At 39.2% G+C, this 20561-nt stretch overlaps 3 protein-coding genes across 3 annotated transcripts; 2 read left to right on the top strand and 1 right to left on the bottom strand.

The window, feature by feature from the left end:
* Window positions 1–23: 23 nt before the first annotated feature.
* Window positions 24–3921, bottom strand: LOC122779721. Its single transcript, XM_044042307.1, has 4 exons — window positions 3899–3921; window positions 3559–3706; window positions 193–1134; window positions 24–74 (listed from the first exon to the last, which is right to left on the bottom strand). The coding sequence occupies exons 1-4, from the start codon at window positions 3919–3921 to the stop codon at window positions 24–26; spliced, it is 1164 nt and encodes a 387-aa protein (XP_043898242.1).
* A 1283-nt stretch (window positions 3922–5204) lies between these two features.
* On the top strand, window positions 5205–11086 carry chmp1b (chromatin modifying protein 1B). Its single transcript, XM_044043069.1, has 8 exons — window positions 5205–5394; window positions 7234–7331; window positions 7425–7571; window positions 7811–7879; window positions 7962–8069; window positions 8169–8212; window positions 8360–8432; window positions 10436–11086. The coding sequence occupies exons 1-8, from the start codon at window positions 5379–5381 to the stop codon at window positions 10478–10480; spliced, it is 600 nt and encodes a 199-aa protein (XP_043899004.1). The 5' UTR covers window positions 5205–5378; the 3' UTR covers window positions 10481–11086.
* Window positions 11087–12512: 1426 nt separating this feature from the next.
* Window positions 12513–17553, top strand: rraga (Ras-related GTP binding A). The gene is made up of 10 exons (XM_044043104.1): window positions 12513–12648; window positions 12947–13069; window positions 14298–14397; window positions 14504–14570; window positions 15285–15507; window positions 15637–15732; window positions 15843–15965; window positions 16063–16154; window positions 17042–17157; window positions 17229–17553. The coding sequence occupies exons 2-10, from the start codon at window positions 13043–13045 to the stop codon at window positions 17330–17332; spliced, it is 948 nt and encodes a 315-aa protein (XP_043899039.1). The 5' UTR covers window positions 12513–12648; window positions 12947–13042; the 3' UTR covers window positions 17333–17553.
* Window positions 17554–20561: the final 3008 nt, after the last annotated feature.

The following is a 20561-nucleotide window of genomic DNA, read 5'->3' as shown; positions in this document are numbered from 1 at the left end:
TGAGGTCTTTTCAGCAGCACGGCTCACCGGGTCCACTTTGAACTGAGACGTTTCCTCACATTGGGCTTGTGGAGCTGAATTTTTTATGGAATCTTGTGCATCACAAATCTCTTTGTTAGCCTGCACCTTTAAACATGCATGTGTTACCAGCTGATCCCTGACTTCTGTAAATAAGGTTTTTGGTGCGGTAACCAAAGGATAATCACTGTGAAACTGTCCTTTCTCTTCCCCAGTTCCATCACACAGCTCAAACACAACATCCACTTCCACTTCTTCCTGCTGTGTGTCGCTGCTCTCAGGTTCTAACGCTTGCTGCGCCTCGTGATTTTCATCATGGTTTGTCTTTGCAGCTGCAAGCTCTTTACTGAACACATCAACTGTTTCCTCTGAACAAGGACTCGCTCCGCTGGTTGTCATTGCTGATTCTTTTTCATTATCTTTAACATATGGAAGAATGACAGCTTGTTGTTGCTCTTTGTTTTCGTCCTCTTCTCTTTTAGACAAATTCCCAGCTTTCGATGCCAACTTTCCTCCTTGTTTCCTTTCTGTCTCCCAGTAGGACTCTAACATGCGATCTAATATTATCTGGAAGGAGTCTACGCTGAACTCAAACTGTCTGCGAAGGGAACTGACAAACCTGAGTCCAACAGTCTTAGCTCTGTTGTTCGACAGCGAGATAAGGCTCCACCTGTCATGCTCATTGAAAACTTTAACCATTTTTTGCACGTAGGCTTCCTTCATTGTCAGGCAAGTAATTTTCCGTCTGTTTACTCCACAAGGAAGGAGGTCTCGAAGGCTGCCCAGCACCACGTCCTTTATTACCTGGAAGTCCTCCTGCCTGGGCAGCTCCACTCCAAATATGATGTCTAAGTCTCTGTATTCCAGACCGCTGTTACTCACCAGGACATGGCTGGCAGTGGCTCCGTTGAGACGTATATCTTTCACCTGGATGTCTCTTTCCAGCAGCCGGTCTTTCACCACTCGAATGATATCTTTTGCTCTCACCTGCAGTGTGGGGAAATTTCCTCGCCCATGGATCGGGATTACCTCGGTCAAGACTTTGTCCAGAGCTTGGACTTGTTCAAGCGTCAAACTGTGGAATCTCTTCTCAGTCTGAAGCTCCATCATCTGTACCTGTAAAAGAGAGGTTGAACCTGTTTATCACACTTTAGCTGCTTTCAGACCCTGCACTGCACTCCAAAGAATCTCAAAAGATTGTCTAGTGGAGCTCTATATATGAATGCAAGTGTCCACAGAAGTCGCTCTCCACAGATTCCTTTGCCTGGTCTAATCTCCAGAGTGATTAGATCGTGTATATGTGTACGCATGTTTGCAACCCCTGTCCTAGACCTTCTTACATTTGCACACACCTCTCTGTGAGAGTGAATTTGACTTATTTTACTCATCTTTAATACACACCAGTAGTCAACACACAAATCACAAAACATTTATTTTTCTAGTGAAAAAAACAAAACAAAAATTTGCTTATTTTACTTTCTTGAAAATAAATTTTTGCAGTGAATACACGATGGAGCGTATTCATCCCATGGTCTCAGATCTTTGTGTTTTAAATCACAGCCTCTGTTTACTATTTACACTGTTCTACAAATCCCTAATGCACATGGAGCAGAAATCAGCCATAAAACCGCTCATTTCTACATACTGATGCCTTAGAACTATGAGAAACCTCTTGATGGTGAAACTATTTATTGTACCCTCATTTAATTAATGTTGTAGTCTGTCTGTGTTATGTTTTTGTTTACACAATTCTACGTCATATCCTATCCAGCTTGCATTCAGCAGTCGCCATGTTGAATTTCCTCCGTGATCATGAGCCCATCTGCTGGTTCCTAGTGACTCACCTGTGTGTCATCGACTCTCAGCTGCAAAGACAACCTGCTCACTGCACCTGTATGTAAAGCATTCATCCATGGAGCTGTAGCTTGTCACACCCTTGTAACATTATAATGCTGTGGTGATACTGTGTGAGCTTGACTGCATGATGAACAGCATGCAGCTGATTGATGATACGTGCTTTCCTGCTGTTGTGATGTGACAAAGTATTTGTAAGAGAGAGAGAGGGAATAGCACGTCATCATAAATGACTCACTCACTGCTGAGGAAAATGTCAGAGCATTATCAGTAGATTTAAAGGACATTCATATTCTCAGATAAACAAACATGCTCATCATCCTTGAACTCACTTTTTAACAGTTAAGTTTTAAATTATGAATGTTTTTAAAAAGGAGAAAGTGAATTGTGTTTGTTTCTAGTTCACATTGGATTTTCTTGAGGCACAGAATCACAAAACAACATTTACAGAAAGGTCCTTTTGTGTGTGTGTGTGTTATTGTATGTGTTACCTCTTCAGGACCTTTTCTGTCACAAACACTGACCTTGTCAGGTACTCCTTGTGGAGACCAAAACCTGGTCCTAATGAGGGAGAACCTCATTTCTGAGGAAGTGTTTAAGTTTAGGGCTGAGGGAGGTTTTGTAACTTTTTTTTCCCGCTGCTCCACCATATCAACACTCATGCGTGGTCTCTCCTAGGCTTTGCAAGGCACTGTCTCTTTGTGCATCATCTACTATTTTCATCATTTTATTTTCTGAAGCAGGTTAAATGAATGAATTTTATTTGATATAAAAGTTGCCCACTCGTCAATCACTTCCTCCTGGTGTCAGATCTGGCCTCCTGCCTCCTCAGCCTGTCACCGGGATTGTCAATGGGAATTCAATTATTTCAGTGCAGTGACTGGGCACACAGAAGTGTTGCCCACAGCGGCCTCTGGTGGATATAATGGGTTACTACATGAGCTTGGTCCTGCAGCAGGACCGTTCTCCTGCCTCTTGGCTTCTCCATAGATAAGTCTTTATGAGTCATACAGCCACTGAATGAACCATTGCTCACTCGATATTGGCTCTCTCCAGAATTCTTTCCCTGTGTGCTGAAAAACAACAACAACACCAAAATGCACCACTTCAGGTGGCCTTCACTCACTGTCTGAATATGTGAGCCTGCTAAACTGAACACATATTAAATATGTTATGTTATGTTATCAGCTTGTAGGTTGTTGTGATCTAGAGACATACAGAACATGTGGGCACTTTTGCACAAACACTACAGTTATTATATATTACTCTCTCTCTCTGATATTTTGAACTTAAACAACACAATTAGTTTTACATAAATCACAAATGTTCATTGTATGTGGCAAATGAGTTCATTTGTGTTCAAAACTATAAAAAATGCAGTGATGATGATGATGAGGGGAAATAAACATGAGGGTTATTTATGTCATGAATCACACACAATAAATAATATAACAGTGAGTGAATATTAATGGAGGAAAAAACTCACCTGCTTTTGTGGCCAAATTTCAATCAAGTCACCCGACAGAAGAGATAATGAGTGACAACAACGGCTTTATCCGAGCTCTGTGGAAGAGGTGGAGGCTGAAGTTACCACAGACACTTCCAGTCTCTCAGCATCAGCACCACCACTGTTTCCATGGTAATTAGGCGTCACCAGATTTAGGGTAAATCACGACGCTGGCTCACCGACCCTGACCACTTAACTTTAAGAAGAACGCTACATCCAAACAGTTTGATAAAGTTTGACTTCTTGTTGTTGGAACACAGTGATGTGTCAGACGGAACTGCCGGAGTGCCACTGCACTGCTGCTGCTGCTGCTGCTGCTGCTGTTGGCTGCGGGGTGAACACATCACATCAGGCAAGAGAGGAGTGAGTCATCCACCTCTCCTCTCCTTTCCTCTCCTCTCCTCTCTGTCATACATCATCATCCACATCCACACCTGATTAATCTGATGCTCAATTGCCCCCCTACACACACAGAGAGAGAAACCATTCTTATTAGGACTATTTATTGACTACCATTACCTTAGACTACCAAATCCAACCATCATTACCAGTTAATGTCTAACCTTAACCTAACCACAAATCACACCTGAAACCTTTTTAACCAGTTCCTCACCAGGTTATGGTCTACATGAGGACTAGAGGTAAAAACCCCAGACACACATTCTCACATGGCATTCTAACCCTAACCATAAAATCAGATTTAAACCCCCAAAAAGCCCTTTAATAATGTGAGGACCAGCCAAAATATATTGGTCCTCAACCCACAACACACACATACACACACACACAAAATTGGATTCCTAACCTAAACCATAACTAGTCCCCAATGCCTAGCTACCCTTTCAATGATTTCCATTCATCTGGGCAACCTAAACAAAACATTGCTCCTAACCATAATCAGTTAATACCTTAATCTGACATTAACCTAACCACAATTCAAATTGGAAACATAACCAGTTCCTTAGAAATTAGGTTCTGCCTCAGTAGGACCAGGTTTTGGTCTCCATGGGGCATATTGGTCGTGACAAGGTCATTGTTTATAAAATGTTTTAAAATTGCTTTCATTCATTTACAAAATGCAGAGTGAGCTAAATGTAAATCAAATCACTATTGAGTGTGACCAAACTTTGTCTTGTAAATTCACGGTACAGTTGTATAATTTAGTCTACTGTCATTGGTGTGTGCTTAACCTCAATTAATTTAAAAACAAAATGAAAATCAGGTAGTCATATTTATAATGTAACAGCCTATTTCCATCCAATACAATAATGTGCTAATCATCTAAGCTTCTGAGAAGCCAATAATTATGACATGATTAATAAGTTCTACTTTTAAATGTGCAAGAAACACCGAGGTAGGAAGTGACCTTGCCAAGTTGTTCACATCACAGCATTAAACTATTTCAAAGGATTGAGAACATACACAAATTCAAGTCTAGAAAAGATCAATTATTATAAATCCAATGACTTGGGAAACAATAAAGTATATAGTGTGGCTATATAATAAAGTATTTTACATTATTTTAAAATATATGACATTGAAGATTTGTGATACAAAATATGAAGGCATTTCATTACATACAATACAATATATATATTATATATAACAATACATATTTTAATGTATATATATATTTTTTTTTAAACACAGTGTTTAAGTCTAACTTTATTTTCAGAATTCTGGCTTTAATCTCAGAATTCTTAGAAAGTCCGTATCATATATCTTCTTAAAATGTATATTTTCATTCATATTCATAGGAGGAGGAAGGGCCAGCCCCGCCCCCTACTGACGTCAGGTAGAATACAGCCGCCACGTGACTACTGACGTACGTGATATTTTGGTAAAACACCAGGAAGTAGGTTAGGAGACGACGACCGAAACCACGAAAAGCCTCAAGTTTCACTGACTAGTTTTGTTTAATTTAACTGTTATTGTTCGTTAACGTATCAGGACACTTTCACAGAATAACTATTCAAGGTTTTGGAGCAGCTGCGTCAAGATGCCGAACATGGAAAGTATCCTTTTACTGAAACAACCGAGATATAGCGGTGGGTATGAGCGCTCACTGAGCACAACACGGCAGGCTGGGGAGATTTCTGCCTTTATATCGACGAAACGTTGATAAATATGTCACATTTCCGCTGATAAAAGCTAGTCCTGTTTAATTTAATAACGCAGTCTTGTTTAAGTCAATTCCAGAGATCGTAAATAGGCAAGTACTGGACTGAAGGCCTGAAGGCTAATGTGTTACAGTGTTGGAAATACCCAATTACTCACACCTGGATCTAACAACTGAACCACCACACTCTTTATACTCGAAGTTGATTTTATTTCCGTAACTTCATTTACCTGGTATTCTCTAATTCAACATAGGACTACTTGAATGACATCAACACAATGTCAACAATTGAAGTTTCACTTTAATTTGTGCAGTTACGTAATTATTTGTCACCACTAGCCCGTGTTTTTCACTGCTATATTAAAGCTTCACAAAGTCAGGATTTTTCAGACCAGTGTAGAAATGATGATTTTAATAATATGTATTTGTGATTTTAGGAAATATTTAGTTTGAAGAATTTGTAACACCAACAAACAAAATAAGATTGATCACTTTTTTAAAGAAAGCCAATGCTGATATAGGTCTAAATTTGTCATATTAATCTAATTGTACTTTACACTAGGGATGGCACAATACCAATATCACAAACTTGAGTATCTGTTGATGCCGATATCAGAACGATACAGTCATTTTAGACCTTTTAAAATAAGCTGTTAGTTTAAGTAGTTAATAACACATTTGTCAGCCATTTGAAGCTATTTCAAATACATAATTCTCCAACGGTGTAACAAACATAATTCTTCCACGAAGAAGTAATAAACAGGCCACAACATGACTCAGCTAAAATGCTGATGCCGTTTCTTTATTTATCTGTTTACAGTCTGTGCATAGTGAAGCATCCGATATATAGGATTTTTAGATTGTATTGGATTTGATATATCTGTCTGATGTCTGGCTCATCCCTACTTTACACTCAAGCTAAATTATTTGGGAAAAATATCTAATATCTTGCAAATATCTATCTTGAAATGCAAGCTTCATTTCAATATTCATGATTTAATAGATTTTAAAAGTAATGAAGCATCATAAAAATATTATCTACTGTATAGGCTAATGCAAGAATGAGAACTTAAATACACAGTATGTCATTTCTGTCACTGGGGTCCCTCAATCAAAACAACTAAAGACCTCGGCCATATCCACACAGAATCAGAGCGAAAAAGTCTTTTTGGAGAACTGGAGAAGACGGCATTGAGCATGAGAATATGGCATGTGTGCTGTGTACAAAAAATAGACTCAAAATACTGTAAATCTTAATTTAAATAAATATTTATTTCCTTTTTATACTAAGAAAGTAAACCCAAACAATTTCACATTGAAGAAGCTCAAAAGTCAGAGAGCATGTTTTAATTGCTAACGAAAATCACAAACCGATGAATCGATCATTAAAAAAGGTTTAATTTAGTAATGTTTTTATAATCGATATCATGCATTTGCAATACATACAACAAAAAAACAAACAGAACTTTCCTTTTAATGTATGGCATATATTTTGTGGTCAGCTGAAGCAGGCATCTTAACACATTTTCCAACCAGATACTTTGAATGATGGGATAAAAATGCTCTTCTTTAGCTAAATGTGTACCTCATGATAGAATACATGGTAGGTCAATAATTGTGCAAGTTTAAACAAGAGACCTGGAATTGTTCTGTCGCTCAAACAACAGGATTCAGCTGATGGTAAAAACGTGGACCTGTTTGTTTGTCAGTTGTTTTTCTTTAACTTACGTTTCAGAACATCTCTTCAATTTAAAGTTTGCTGCTAAAGATCTCCAAAGAAATGCCAAGAAATGTGACAAAGACGAAAAAGCAGAGAAGGCCAAAGTCAAGAAAGTAAGTTGCACCTCTGAATGAAGCCAGTGGTCAAGATAACACAAGAAGGTTGAAATATGTCACTGAAGCACTTTATGGATGTGTCATCTCTAGGCCATCCAGAAAGGGAATATGGAAGTGGCGAGGATCCATGCAGAGAATGCCATCAGACAGAAGAACCAGTCGGTCAACTACCTGAGAATGAGCGCTCGGGTGGACGCAGTCGCGGCAAGGGTTCAATCTGCACTCACAATGAACCAGGTACATTAAAATTAGGCTCAATGCATATTAGCAAATCAGCTACAGGGTAAAGCAGGGGTGTCAAACTCAAATGAACTTGGAGCCAGTGACTAAATGTATTACATTCAACATTTAGTTATATATATATATATATATATATATATATATATAGTATGCGATAATTACAACCACATGACTTGTTATTACTATTATAAGTAGTAGTAGTAACTGAAGGTGTCTGATTGTGTTTAATTTCACAGGTGACAAAATCTATGTCTGGAGTGGTAAAAGGCATGGATGCTACTCTGAAGAGTATGAACCTGGAAAAGGTATATTTGTTTAAACGTGAACATGCTCTCTCTCTTTCTCGTATTCTTTGCGCCATCAAACAATTCACCTTTTTCTTCCTAGATTTCTGGACTCATGGACAAATTTGAACACCAGTTTGAAACTCTGGATGTTCAGACAGCCCAGATGGAAGACACCATGAGCAGCACAACAACACTCACCACTCCACAGGTGAATTTCTCTGCTCTACTCTTCACAATCTTTTCTGTTGTTCTTACAGTGTCTCAAAAAAAATCACTGTAAAGCTAATGTTAAAAATCTGTGTCTCAGAATCAAGTGGACTCGTTGCTGCACGAAATGGCTGATGAAGCAGGGTAAGCTTTTCATTTATATAATTAACATAGCCTGCAGTGTAAATGGCAGTCGAGGAATAAATAAACATTAAGCATTATTCTGTAATGTACGTAGTGAAAGCAAAGGTGTAAAAGTAGTTGAATTGTTGGGTGGTTCATTGTGTTTAGGTTGGACCTGAATATGGAGCTCCCACAAGGACAGACGGGATCAGTGGGTACCAGCGTGGCCTCTGCAGAACAGGTAACACTTGCCACTTGCTCACATGTGTCATGTATCATCTTGACTATATGAAGAACAAAACCTCGCTACAATTACTGCTATATGTACCTGATTATTTATCTACATATACATATATATATATATATATATATAAAAGTTCAGGTTTTGAAGTGTGGTTGTGTGTACTGTTTATTCTCAAGGTATTGTAAATCAGGTGTAGCTTTTATTAGGTGAATGTTTTAGGGCTACGATCTGTTTTTCCATGTAGCCTTGAACTTTTTATTGACGAAAAAATTAGGGATGCACGATATATCGGCATTAATATTGTTATCGGCCGATGTTCGTCATTTTTTAACATATCGGCATCGGTCCAATGAGTGAAACTGCGCCGATTTTAACAACCAATGTTTATACCCATCTAATTGCTGTTTGTGTATCGGGAAGGGGAGGTCATGCGGCATTTGTTTGGGCATATGACAGCATCAGTGACGCAAGCGCAGCACAAGAGATGTGTGTGTGTGTGTGTGTGTGTTGAGGAGAGATAATGTCAGCGGTGTGGGCGATTTTTCAGGGTGTCAATTGAAGATACACGAAAAGCATTATGCAACACTTGCAAAGTCGAGGTAATGCGAGGAGGGTTCCTCGTCAAGTCATTCAATACCACAAATTTGATTATGTCATTTGAAAAACCGCCACCCTGAAGTACACAAACAACGGCAGGAAGCTAACGCTAGTAACATTAGGCGGCAGACAAAAAAGAAAGCAGCGCAGCTGGGATTCGACCAAAGGAAGACAGTGGCCAGGGCAATAACGGTCAAGGTAATGGAAATGATTGCTCTTGACGAGCAGCCGAGGGTTCCGACGGTTGATAGTGCATATTGAACCCCACAACAACCTGCCAAGTCGGTGCTACTTTTCCGATGTTTTGCAATTGAATAAATATCTGGTTGCCATGAATACTGGCAAGTTTGATAAAGTATTTTAACATGTTTTTTTTATTATGGCAGCTCTCTCTCAAGTAGAGCTTGTCAGGTATTGTTTCTCATATCTGTTGTGTAGTTTTATTGTTAAGGGAAGTGGCGCGGTTGTTGTTGCTGGGAGGAAGGGTTGTTGACTTTATTTACGTACCCAGTATAGACGCCCTTATCTCGGTTACAGTAACTTTGGCAGGGTATTATTTTTATTTATGTTCATGTTTGTAATTTATGATCCAAACTTTCTCACAGGAGTTTAGTGAGTTGAGGGAGTTAAACTGTACTTTAATTTAGTTACACACTTGCTACAAGTGGTAAAGGTTTCTAAAAACCTTTACTTGTAGTTGGTTACTTGTGTCTTATGTGACCTTGTTATTTGGAGGTAAAACATGTTTTGAAAATAAAGGAAGACATTAAAAAATTCAGCTTGCATGATTTTCATTCTGTACAAACATTTATCATCTCAGAAACTTTTTTTTTAAAACATATCGATATCGGTAGATATCGGTTATCGGCCATAGCAGCAATATTAATATCGGATATCGGTATCGGCAGAAATAGTCATATCGGTGCATCCCTAGAAAAATAGTTGTTTTACACAAAGTTGCAACGTTTTTTGGAATGTGTGTTGGGCAAAATCATGACCATCTCATCCTCTTCACACCTGCAGCAGAAGGTTCACATTTGTAGTTGTGACATCCTCAACAAAGGGGTTAGCGTTCAAGACCTTTGGCTGAAGTCCATGTCTCTTCCTGTGCTTAAGATTTGAAGTCTATGATTATCATAGGTTGCCATAGGTTGCCAGCAGCCATGTTTCCAGGGAAAGTGAACATTTGTGTATTAGACAGGGTAAAGTTCTTGTGATTTTTAAAATACAATATTCCCCTATTCTGTGAAAAAATCCTAAACCGTCACTTGTCATTTAGATGAAAGTGAAAATAATACTCGTAATAAAAATTAAAATCAGTCTACAAACAATTGTTTAAAATGTATTGTTTAGCCATTATCATCTCCTTAATTCTGCATGTATTTGCTTTCTCTTATTTAAAGGATGAACTGTCTTCAAGGCTGGCCAAACTCAGAGATCAAATGTAAAGGAACACCACAGTGGACAGCACTACCTGAATATTACTCCCAAATGCTTTTTATCTACACCATGTCTTCTCTTTCTGTCTCATGTCTCTTTCTTGAAAAATGACTGTATCATTTTTTTTTTGACTGGTTCTGTGTTCACAATAAACCTCAACAATTTGAATTATTCGTCAGACGCCATAAACTAATTCATGCTGGGAATGGAAAATGTATATATTCTTAGATGTGCACCATTACTAATAAATAACGCCATTCATAAATATGTATTTTAAAATTCCATACATTACAATAATAAAATATTGTCTGTATGTGAGTTCCATATACTTGGGGTGTTGAAGCTGAAGGGTTATATATTGGATGATGTTTAAAGTTTGTATTGATTTGTTAATGATTGAAGAAGACATGTATGCCTTTATGAGTGGAAAGACCCCCCCCTGCACTGGTGAATAGACCTCTGTTGTTGATATGTTGTCTTTTATTAATTCTGATGGATGAATTGTCTGCGTTTCTCTAGTCAGCTTTAAGTGTTCTCACTGATTGCCTGAGAAGTGGGTTACAATTTGGAGATTACATACAGTAAGCAAACAATAAAGTTTTACAATACTTTTATTGCTCTGCATTTTTAATAAATCCACTATTTTTAGTGATTAGATAATCTATAACCATAACTCTAATCAGATGGCAGAGTACTGGCAAAAAGTCCTGGGTTTGTGACATGGTCTGACCAAGGACCTTTTTTTTTTTTTACAGGAGTGTGTGTGTGGGGTGGGGGGTCACAGACTGGGGATGACATCATAATTTAGTAATATCTTATTTCTAGTGCAATAATACAATTATACCATGTTATTTCAAAATACTGTTGCATACCACCAGTGTAATACCTTGTAATACGACATGTAACATTTTTGTAATCATGCATGTATAATAGCACTAAAAGCATTACATAAGCATACTTCACCTTTATTAAGGTACAGTATAAGCATTACAGAACTTTAATTAAGCATTTATTAAGCATAATCAACCTTTACTCCTACATTGGCTCCCAGTGTGTTATAGGATAGATTTTAAAATGATTTTATTTGTGTATAAATGTCTTGATGGTCTAGCTCCACTCTACCTCTCTGATTTGCTGTAGCCATATGTGCCTCTGCGGTCTCGAAGATCAGCTGATCAGCTGCTCTTAGTGGTACCTAAATCGCAGCTGATTCTCAGAGGGGGTTGGTAATTGATGGTTCCCAGTCGCTTTATAAACACTTACTTTAATTTAAACTTATTAACACATTATTAAATGTTTACTTAAAACATGTAAACAATATAAATATATATCCATCCATCCATCATCTACTGCTTTATCCTCCACCAGAGGGTTGTGTGGGTAAATATATATATATGAATATTTGATTTAAAAACCTATTCTATTATGTTTATTACAAACTGAACCTAAACAGAACTGACAGATCCAAATGTTTGTGCGTATGTGTGTGAAAACAGGGCTGGAATTTGTAAGACATGATTGCTCTGAAACTTGTTTTGGTATTTCCCAATTGTTTTGGCAAAAATTGTGTGATTTTATCCATAATAACATTGTGAAACATTTTAGTTGTTTTGGAAGAATATGTTGTTTGGTCTCTTTGAAAACAGAGCTCAATAAAGTAGCTCTATTTATTGAATTCATCTCTTAATCATAATGTCAAAATGTCACATTCATATGTTGTAAATACTCAAAAAAAAAACATGCTTCACTCCTTTTAATAACGAATTCAAGCAATACAATCTTTCAATCAAATACTCTGAGAAAAAGAAAGCTCTTAAAGCTATTTCAACGTGTAGTGCTTTCAATGTATTTCTGACCCCCAGACAATATGTATACATATATTCGTTTTTTCTCTTTTCTTTTCTTTCCATCTCTACTGTCTCTCTGTTTTACTATGTTGTTTACTGAGAATATATTGTAAACCGTTTCGTATACTAATAAAATATTAAAAACAAACACACTTGTTAGACGAAACTCGGGGCTTACAGTCCTTCACCTCGTCATGTGACTTTGTCGTAAACAGGAAGCAGCTGATCCTGACTTCACTGGCTGTTTCCACAAAGTAATGTGTGTGTCTCTGTTTTCCTAAAAAACTAACCAGGGGACACATTTTGACTGTTAAAATACAAGAGACTCGGTAAGTAGAGGACACTCTTTTGAATTTGAATTCAGCAAGCTAGCCGTTTAGCCTGGCTAAGCCAACTGACATGTATGTGTCTGTCGTGCTAGCTAAGTTAGCATTAGCTTAGGTGTTTACTCCGGAACGGAGAAGAGTTTGATGAGTCTTGGTAAGATGTTTATACACATTTCCTCCGCGTGTGTTGAGCTCATTATCATCGTTACCGTTTAAGCGTAGGCATTTGTCTTCTGTGACTTACAGGGTTTTTCACTGGCAGCAAAGAGAGATCAATATTTGTTTGCACTTTTCTCCCCAGAAAAAGGAAAGAGAGAGCGCGTCATCTGACCTGCAGCTCACACCAACACAGTGTCTGCTGCTGCTGCTGCTGCGGCTGCTGCTGCTGTTGAGGGGGATGTCAAGCTCAGCTATGAAGAAAAAGGTGACGGTTTATGAAATTATTGTTTTCCCACTCTATCATATTGGTTGACGTTTCCAAAAGATAGTTTCCAGGGCGCCCAAACTGGCCTTTCCATGTGGACAAAATGCCCATATGATAAAAACAAAGCAAAACATTAGTGGATTCACCTTGTTTTTGTGTTGACTGTCTATAACAGTAGACGGAATAGCTGCTACCTCATTGACGTCTGTACTGTGCCCTCACCAACCATTACTTTTTCATTTTTATTTACACTGGTCAATAAAATAAAGTGAACACTTGCATCACACATCTCAGATCTCGATTAATTAAATACTCCAGTTGAGCAAGATAATGTAAGAACGATCACTGTAAACCAAAACCATTAACCCAGGCACCAGAGGAACACTGCACCAGCATATGGTGTAACAATGAGTCTGAAGATCTCATCCCAGTAGCTAACAGCAGTCAGGGTACCAAGGATACTTCTACCCAGACCATTACTGACCCGTGGCCAAACTAGTCATGCTGGAGAATATTTCAGGCAGCAGAACATTCTCCACAGCATCCCCAGACTTTGTCATGTATATCACAGGTGCTCATTGTGAAACTGTACTACTTGATTTGCTGTCTTAACCATTGGTCTGTGATTCCAAGGTCATTAAGCTAACAAGAGTCTTCGGTTCTAAAATAACAAGGTATTAAAGATACAAAAAGGAAAATATATAGTTTATTTGTAAAATGTCGTGGAGTAAAAGTTTGACATTTGATATAAAAGCGTACATTCAGAATCAATAATATTTAAGTACTCCGCTTATGTAAGATGCTTGTAATATACTCATATAGGCCATGCACTGTAGGCCCTACATGTAAACATTAAAGCTTTCAGATGTTTTCCAATGCTCTGAAGTCCCCCGTAAATGTTTAAAATGTTTTTGTCAGCATCACTTCTTGGTCTCAGCACATTGCACATCATCATACTCCACACTTTTATTACAAAGTAGCCATCATTGGTTTAATTCTAAATACATGAATGGATGACTTAAGGCTTTATTTTGAACAAAATGTGAACATGTGACAATTTTAAAAACAAACAAACAAAAGAAAAAACATGCCCAAAATGAAATTGGAAAAAGCATCCGCTGATTTAATCCTACCCCATTTACACTATTTAATAACTAATAATCATGAGATGACTTCTTATTTACATCTTATTTAACAGTTTTTAACTTGTATACCAATGTCTTTTCAGGTACTACTGATGGGAAAGAGCGGGTCTGGAAAGACCAGTATGAGATCAATCATCTTTGCCAATTACATAGCCAGAGACACACGTCGCCTTGGAGCTACAAGTAAGAGCATTTTGAATGAAATGTGCTATATAAGGACACATTTTGAATGTGGTGTGTGACTTTTGCATCATCTAAGTAAAATTTGACACTCTTCTGTTGAATGCAGTTGATGTGGAGCACTCCCACGTGCGCTTTCTTGGCAATCTGGTTCTAAACTTGTGGGACTGTGGAGGGTAAAGTACATCTCTCTATTATAAAACCACTTTTGAAGGGAAGGTTTTTTTTTACATATTCAGTACTGACTGCACTGTGTGCACCCTCTGCACCAGGAAACAGCTTGAGATGCAGACCACTGTGAAAATGTTGCTTCCAGCCACCAGGAAAAAAACTGATTTTTAGCTAGGGCGAGGTATCACTGCTGATTTCCTGCCCCGATCTGATTCACTTTGATTCATTTCAATTCAAGATTGATTCATTTAGATATTTTTGAGTTACCACACCTATTTTACTTGAAAGGTGAACCAATGCTGCAAATTTGGATCTCTCAAACCTGGGGCATCATTAAAAAATAGTGTTTACATTAAAAAAAAGACCACAAAGTAGTTGCATTAATGTACTTTTTTATTTATTATGAACACACAATGCAGTTCTACAAGACACAACTTTGAACTTAGTGATGTCCATGTCCACATGGAACAATGGATCGTGTGTGCTGTAATGTAACATTTAATTTTCTCTGTGTCTAAGGGCGATAATCTGATTCTTAAAGCTTTTCAGTAGGTGTAGATGCTATTAGGTAAACTAAGGTACTAAAGTTCCTGCATCCCTGCTGGCATCCATGTTTTAACAGCATCTGTGTTATAGGCTGATCAGTGCCTCTTTAAACCACACTTCAATAACTGAACTGCCCCTTTTTAAATACTGCTCTCTGCTTCTCCACTCATCAGCCAAGACACCTTCATGGAGAACTACTTCACCAGCCAGAGGGACAACATTTTCAGAAATGTCGAGGTTCTTATTTACGTATTTGATGTGGAGAGCCGTGAGCTGGAGAAAGACATGCACTACTACCAGTCATGTCTGGAGGCCATCCTGCAGAACTCTCCTGACGCTAAAGTCTTCTGCCTTGTGCACAAAATGGACCTGGTCCAGGAAGACCAGAGAGATCTGGTGAGGAAAAACATGATGCTCTGTGTGGACATTGAGATTGGGCCGTATAGTGAAATGTCCATGTATATGTGTGTGTGTTTATAAAGGAACAATTTTTGTTCCTGTCACTCACTAACATCACTGTTGCAGATCTTTAAGGAGCGTGAAGAAGATTTAAAGAGACTGTCCAGACCTTTGGCTTGCACGTGCTTCAGAACATCAATCTGGGATGAAACTCTGTATAAGGTTGTGAATCTATACATATAAATATAATATAGTGTACTATAATGATAATTATTTAGAATTTTGAGCTTGTAAAGTTCATAGTTTGAGAGATTTTGACTTTGTCTCTGCAGGCCTGGTCCAGCATAGTGTACCAGCTCATCCCAAATGTCCAGCAGCTGGAGACAAACCTGAGGAACTTTGCACAGATAATTGAGGCAGATGAAGTTCTTCTGTTTGAGAGAGCCACCTTTCTGGTAAGAGCAAACATTCTCTCAGCAGTGTCCAGGCTGAAAATCTGGATCAAGCAAACCCCCTGATCTTATTCTGACATGCTATTCTTTGTAAATGCAGGTGATCTCTCACTATCAGTGCAAAGAGCAGCGTGATGCTCACAGATTTGAGAAGATCAGTAACATTATCAAACAGTTCAAACTCAGCTGTAGGTAAGTTCAAGCTGCAAAAACAGCATCTGTAGAGCTCCTGTAACTGACGTCACGCGACCAAGGTAATGCCCTGTGGCAGGCAACGGTGCTGTCGATGTATATACTAGACCACACATAAGTCGGGCAATATGTCAGACAACTGATTCCATCATAAAAGTGAAGATGGTGAATAGATGATGGCGACATTTTACTTGATCCCCACAGATCCTGAGAGATGGTGGAGGTGAATCACTGCTTTGAAACGTGCTCACAGTGAGCAGAAGAAGACAGAGTGAGGGGAACAAACACAAGCAATGGATTTTGTGGTTAGCTTTTGGTACATCATGGACTCAGACTAGATTTACCAAGAGCTAATCAGAAGTTATTTACATGACACTGCCCTGTGCTAATGCTAATGATGTCCTACGTTATTCCAACATGACATTTGCCCTCCCTCCAGTGACAACAACACTGTTTTTAGCCAGTAGACATTGGGCAAGACACTTGTTGATGTATGAAAGTGTGAGTGAATGGGTGAATGGCAAACTGTAGTGTAAAGCAGCTTTGGTCATCAAAGTTCTATATAAAACAAACCATTCTGGCACGCCGGAAGCCTTATAAGGATGCAATAGTCTGCTAGTCTGCACTCTAACCCACTGGAAGCATTACAAGCATCCGATATATTCACCCTGTGGTTTTACGATATATCGGTAGATCTCCCTGGATTTAAAGTGCGCAGTGAACTCCCGACAGGTTGAATCCAGCACCGGTCTAGTTCATTTTGACTGCGTCTTTGCCTGCCATGGTAACACTGAACTGAGTCGCGTGACATCTGGAGCTCTATACTTCAACCCACATCAACTGCTGCAGTTTTGTGGCGTTTTCTGATGCTTTTGTTTTTATTCCAGCAAACTCGCAGCCTCTTTCCAAAGCATGGAAGTGAGGAACTCCAACTTTGCCGCCTTCATTGACGTCTTCACCTCCAACACATATGTCATGGTCATCATGTCAGACCCATCGATTCGTAAGTACTGTGAAGAGCCTTTCTCAGTCAAATCATCATAACAAGACTTTAACCTAGTCTCTTTTCTCTAGCATCTGCAGCTACGCTCATCAACATCCGTAATGCGAGGAAACACTTTGAGAAGTTGGAGCGGGTGGATGGACCCAAACACAGTTTGCACATGAGAATGCGCTAGTCTGCACTCTATCCCACTGGATACTCTCAGCCAATCAGTCCGTAGACTGCTCCACATGAGCAGCCTTGTACCGTTTCTCTCTGTATCTTTACATTCAATCACAGTTATGACTGGAGAAATCATATTTTCTTCTGTTCTAATTTCTACAGTATCTTGTTGAACAGTGACGCTCTGTTGAAATATTTGTGTTAACTCGGCAGATTAAAGAAAAATTGAATAGATGTGTTTACTTTTGCTGTCACACTTTGTCCGACACAGTTCAGATGGAGTTTGTAAGCTGTTACACTTTTGAAAGTACAACATTGAATACAACAATATCAGGTGTTTTATTTTATTCCTTGAAAGTGACGAACACTTGATGCACATTTAGAAAAATACTATGTTTATGGTAAACACATAGAGGACACACAAAGCTCATTTCGTGTTGTTTTTATTAGTGCCTGCTGCTGCAATGCATACTAGTGAGAACCTAGAGTTCTCACTAGTATGCATTGAGCTGAAGCATCTCTTGATATTCTCATTTTCCTCTTCCGCCCGTTTTTCGGCGCGTGACTCCTCCCGCAGCTTTGAGAAAACCCCAACACATGTTATATCAAAACGTGCGGCCTGATCGGGAATGGTGTGCTATAACTTTTCTAAGACTTTCAAGTAACCATGGCGACAAAAATCTTGAAAAACTGCCAAAAAATTCCCTATTAAAATGAATGGGAAACGGACGAAAAAAGGAGAAAACCAAGAAAACCAAGCCCATTTTGGAGCATCACAGTGTCGTTATACTTTAACGTAGAAACGTGGTTGGAACTTTAAACGAGTCACAAGACTTGGGACTTTTCTCACCTAAGTCAAAGTTTTAGTACATGTTACGGTTTTTACACAATCGCAGTTTATCGCACCAGACGACACATGCCGCAAGAACTGCAGGCACACTCGAAATTTTGGCACGGAATTGCCGATCTAGTTTAGTATGTAGTCCGAAATGAGACAAAAAAGTCATAGTATAGTATGTCATCCAAAATCGGTCAAAAGGTCATAGTATTGTATGTCGTCCAAAATCAAATGAAAAATGTCATGTTATAGTATGTCGTCATAAATCACTCAAAAACGTCATACTATAGTATATCGTCCAAAATTGGTCAAAAAGGCATAGTATAGTATGTCGTCCAAAATCACTCAAAAACGTCATAGTTTAGTATGTCGTCCAAAATCGGTCAAAAACGTCATAGTATAGTATGTCGTCCAAAATCAAATGAAAAACGTCATAGTATAGTATGTCGTCCCAAATCACTCAAAAAGTCATAGTATAGTATGTCGTCCAAAATGAGACAAAAAAGTCATAGTATAGTATGTCGTCCAAAATCGGTCAAAATGTTATAGTGTAGTTTGTCGTCCAAAATCGGTCAAAAACGTCATAATATAGTATGTCGTCCAAAATCACTCAACGACATACATACTATACTATGACTTTTTTGACCGATTGTGGACGACATGCTAAACTATGAGCTTTTGTCTGTCTGTCTGTTTGCGCTTCACACTGGTGACCAAACTTTAAAAAAAGACAGTGAAGAACCATGAGGAAGTGAGTCTGACACCTTGAGGACTTGAACAACACAACTTCATGGTCTGATGAAGTAGATCAGCTGATTAAAGTGATTCTGAAGTTTGAAAGACTCTGAGAATTTTAAAAACTCAAGAACACCAAGAATTTCACCGTCTGTTCAACAGCACATATAGCTCACTCCATCAGAAGATGACTTGTGTCACTGAGATTGAGAGTTCAACTCTTACTGTCAACTGATCTTCTGCACTGCTTTCAAATTAAAGACCAAATTAAGAAGTTAAAAATACTAGCAACGTATTGTTCTGCAGCTCAGGAAGAATAGCTCCTCCTTGAGGAGCAGGACTTGTATGTCTGAGGTTGTGAGTTCAAGTCTTATGATAACCATCAATTGACAGTTTTCAAAATTCTGACCTGGACGAGAAAGTTAAGTACACCAAGTAAGTCGGAGGGTCACCATCAGAATGAATGGCTCACACCATCAGAAAGAGACTTGGATCGCTGAGGTTGTGAGTTCAAGTCTTGCAATCAACTGAACTTCTTTCAACTTTAGAACTTCAGACCAACATAAGAATTTAAAAATACCAGCAACGTTTCCTTCTGCAGGGCAGCAAGAGTAACTTGTGCTGTAATAATAAGACTTGCATGTCAAAGGTTATGAGTTCGAGTCTTATGCTCACCAGATTGAGTGTGATGTTCAAAGTAAACAGTCAAAAGCTCTAAGAGAACCTGGAGAAGAGAAGTTGCAGGTAGCTCAGTGTACAAGAATGCTGCTGTGAAATCCAGAGCTTGTAGGTTCAGTTCTTGTGAGGACCAGTATATTTTAAAGGTCAACATCCAAAGTGAAGATTGAAATGAGACCGAAAGTCCTGGTAGCAGTAGGATTTGGTGGTGCAGTGGTTTTATTCACAACCATGGGAATGCGTGAGTTACAAGGTGACCGGTTCGATACCACAGCCTTGCAGGTTCCATTCGGCAGCCTTGCAGGGGTGGGGCAGGGCAGGTTGTGCAAGAAGTGAGGTTTGGGCAGGGCAGGTTGGAAGAAGTGAGGTTGGGACAGAAGAGGAGAGGAGAGGCAGGGCAGGTGGTGAGGTGAGGTGAGAGGAGGTGCAGGGCAGGTAGTGAGAGGAGCAGAGGGGCAGGGATGGAGTGAGAGAAGCAGAGGGGCAGGGCAGGACTGAGAGGAGGAGGAGGGGCATGGAAAGGTCAAAGGTCAAATACTTTATATTACACTGTGCAGCAAAAGGTAACCGCATTAAGACACTTGGTGGTGGCCTTGCCACCACCACCCAACTGTCTTATGGATTTACAGTTGAGGTGGGCCTGCCCCCACCACTCCAACTGTCCAGTGAGTCCAGTGAGCCTGACTGGGGGTGACTCACTGCGTGCTGGCCACCGGGGGGTACGACTCACTGGGGCCCTGCTGGCCACCGGGGGGTACGACTCACTCGGGGTTGGTCACCTGGTGTGCTGTGTCGGTCAGCAAGAGGTTAGGTTTGGTTCTGTTCCAATGAACAACCGCCAGGTGGGGAACTGAACCTGCCACCTCACTGTTGAGACACAACCTTATGGTTTGGAACAATGCCACCACGCCACCAAGGCCGCCTTCGTCTAGGATTGCTGTCTGCTTTTAATCTTGAGTTTGGATGTTGACCTTTAAAAGCTCCTGCTCCT

The sequence above is a fragment of the Solea senegalensis genome, linkage group LG13 (genome assembly GCF_019176455.1).
Source record: "Solea senegalensis isolate Sse05_10M linkage group LG13, IFAPA_SoseM_1, whole genome shotgun sequence".
NCBI classification, from domain to species: Eukaryota; Metazoa; Chordata; class Actinopteri; order Pleuronectiformes; family Soleidae; genus Solea; species Solea senegalensis.
This window is presented reverse-complemented; position numbering and strand designations above follow the sequence as displayed.

Excerpts from the sequence above, each read along its gene's own strand:
- chmp1b (XM_044043069.1), top strand. Across the intron at positions 8,070-8,168 it reads CAACACTCACCACTCCACAG|AATCAAGTGGACTCGTTGCT; the intron begins GTGAATTTCTCT and ends TCTGTGTCTCAG. Across the intron at positions 8,213-8,359 it reads GAAATGGCTGATGAAGCAGG|GTTGGACCTGAATATGGAGC; the intron begins GTAAGCTTTTCA and ends CATTGTGTTTAG.
- rraga (XM_044043104.1), top strand. The coding sequence starts at position 13,043 with ATGTCAAGCTCAGCTATGAAGAAAAAG. Across the intron at positions 13,070-14,297 it reads GCTCAGCTATGAAGAAAAAG|GTACTACTGATGGGAAAGAG; the intron begins GTGACGGTTTAT and ends ATGTCTTTTCAG. Across the intron at positions 17,158-17,228 it reads CATGTCAGACCCATCGATTC|CATCTGCAGCTACGCTCATC; the intron begins GTAAGTACTGTG and ends TCTTTTCTCTAG.
- LOC122779721 (XM_044042307.1), bottom strand. The coding sequence starts at position 3,921 with ATGGTTGGATTTGGTAGTCTAAG. Across the intron at positions 3,707-3,898 it reads GTTGGATTTGGTAGTCTAAG|CCAACAGCAGCAGCAGCAGC; the intron begins GTAATGGTAGTC and ends TTCACCCCGCAG. Across the intron at positions 1,135-3,558 it reads AAGTTAAGTGGTCAGGGTCG|GTACAGATGATGGAGCTTCA; the intron begins GTGAGCCAGCGT and ends TCTCTTTTACAG.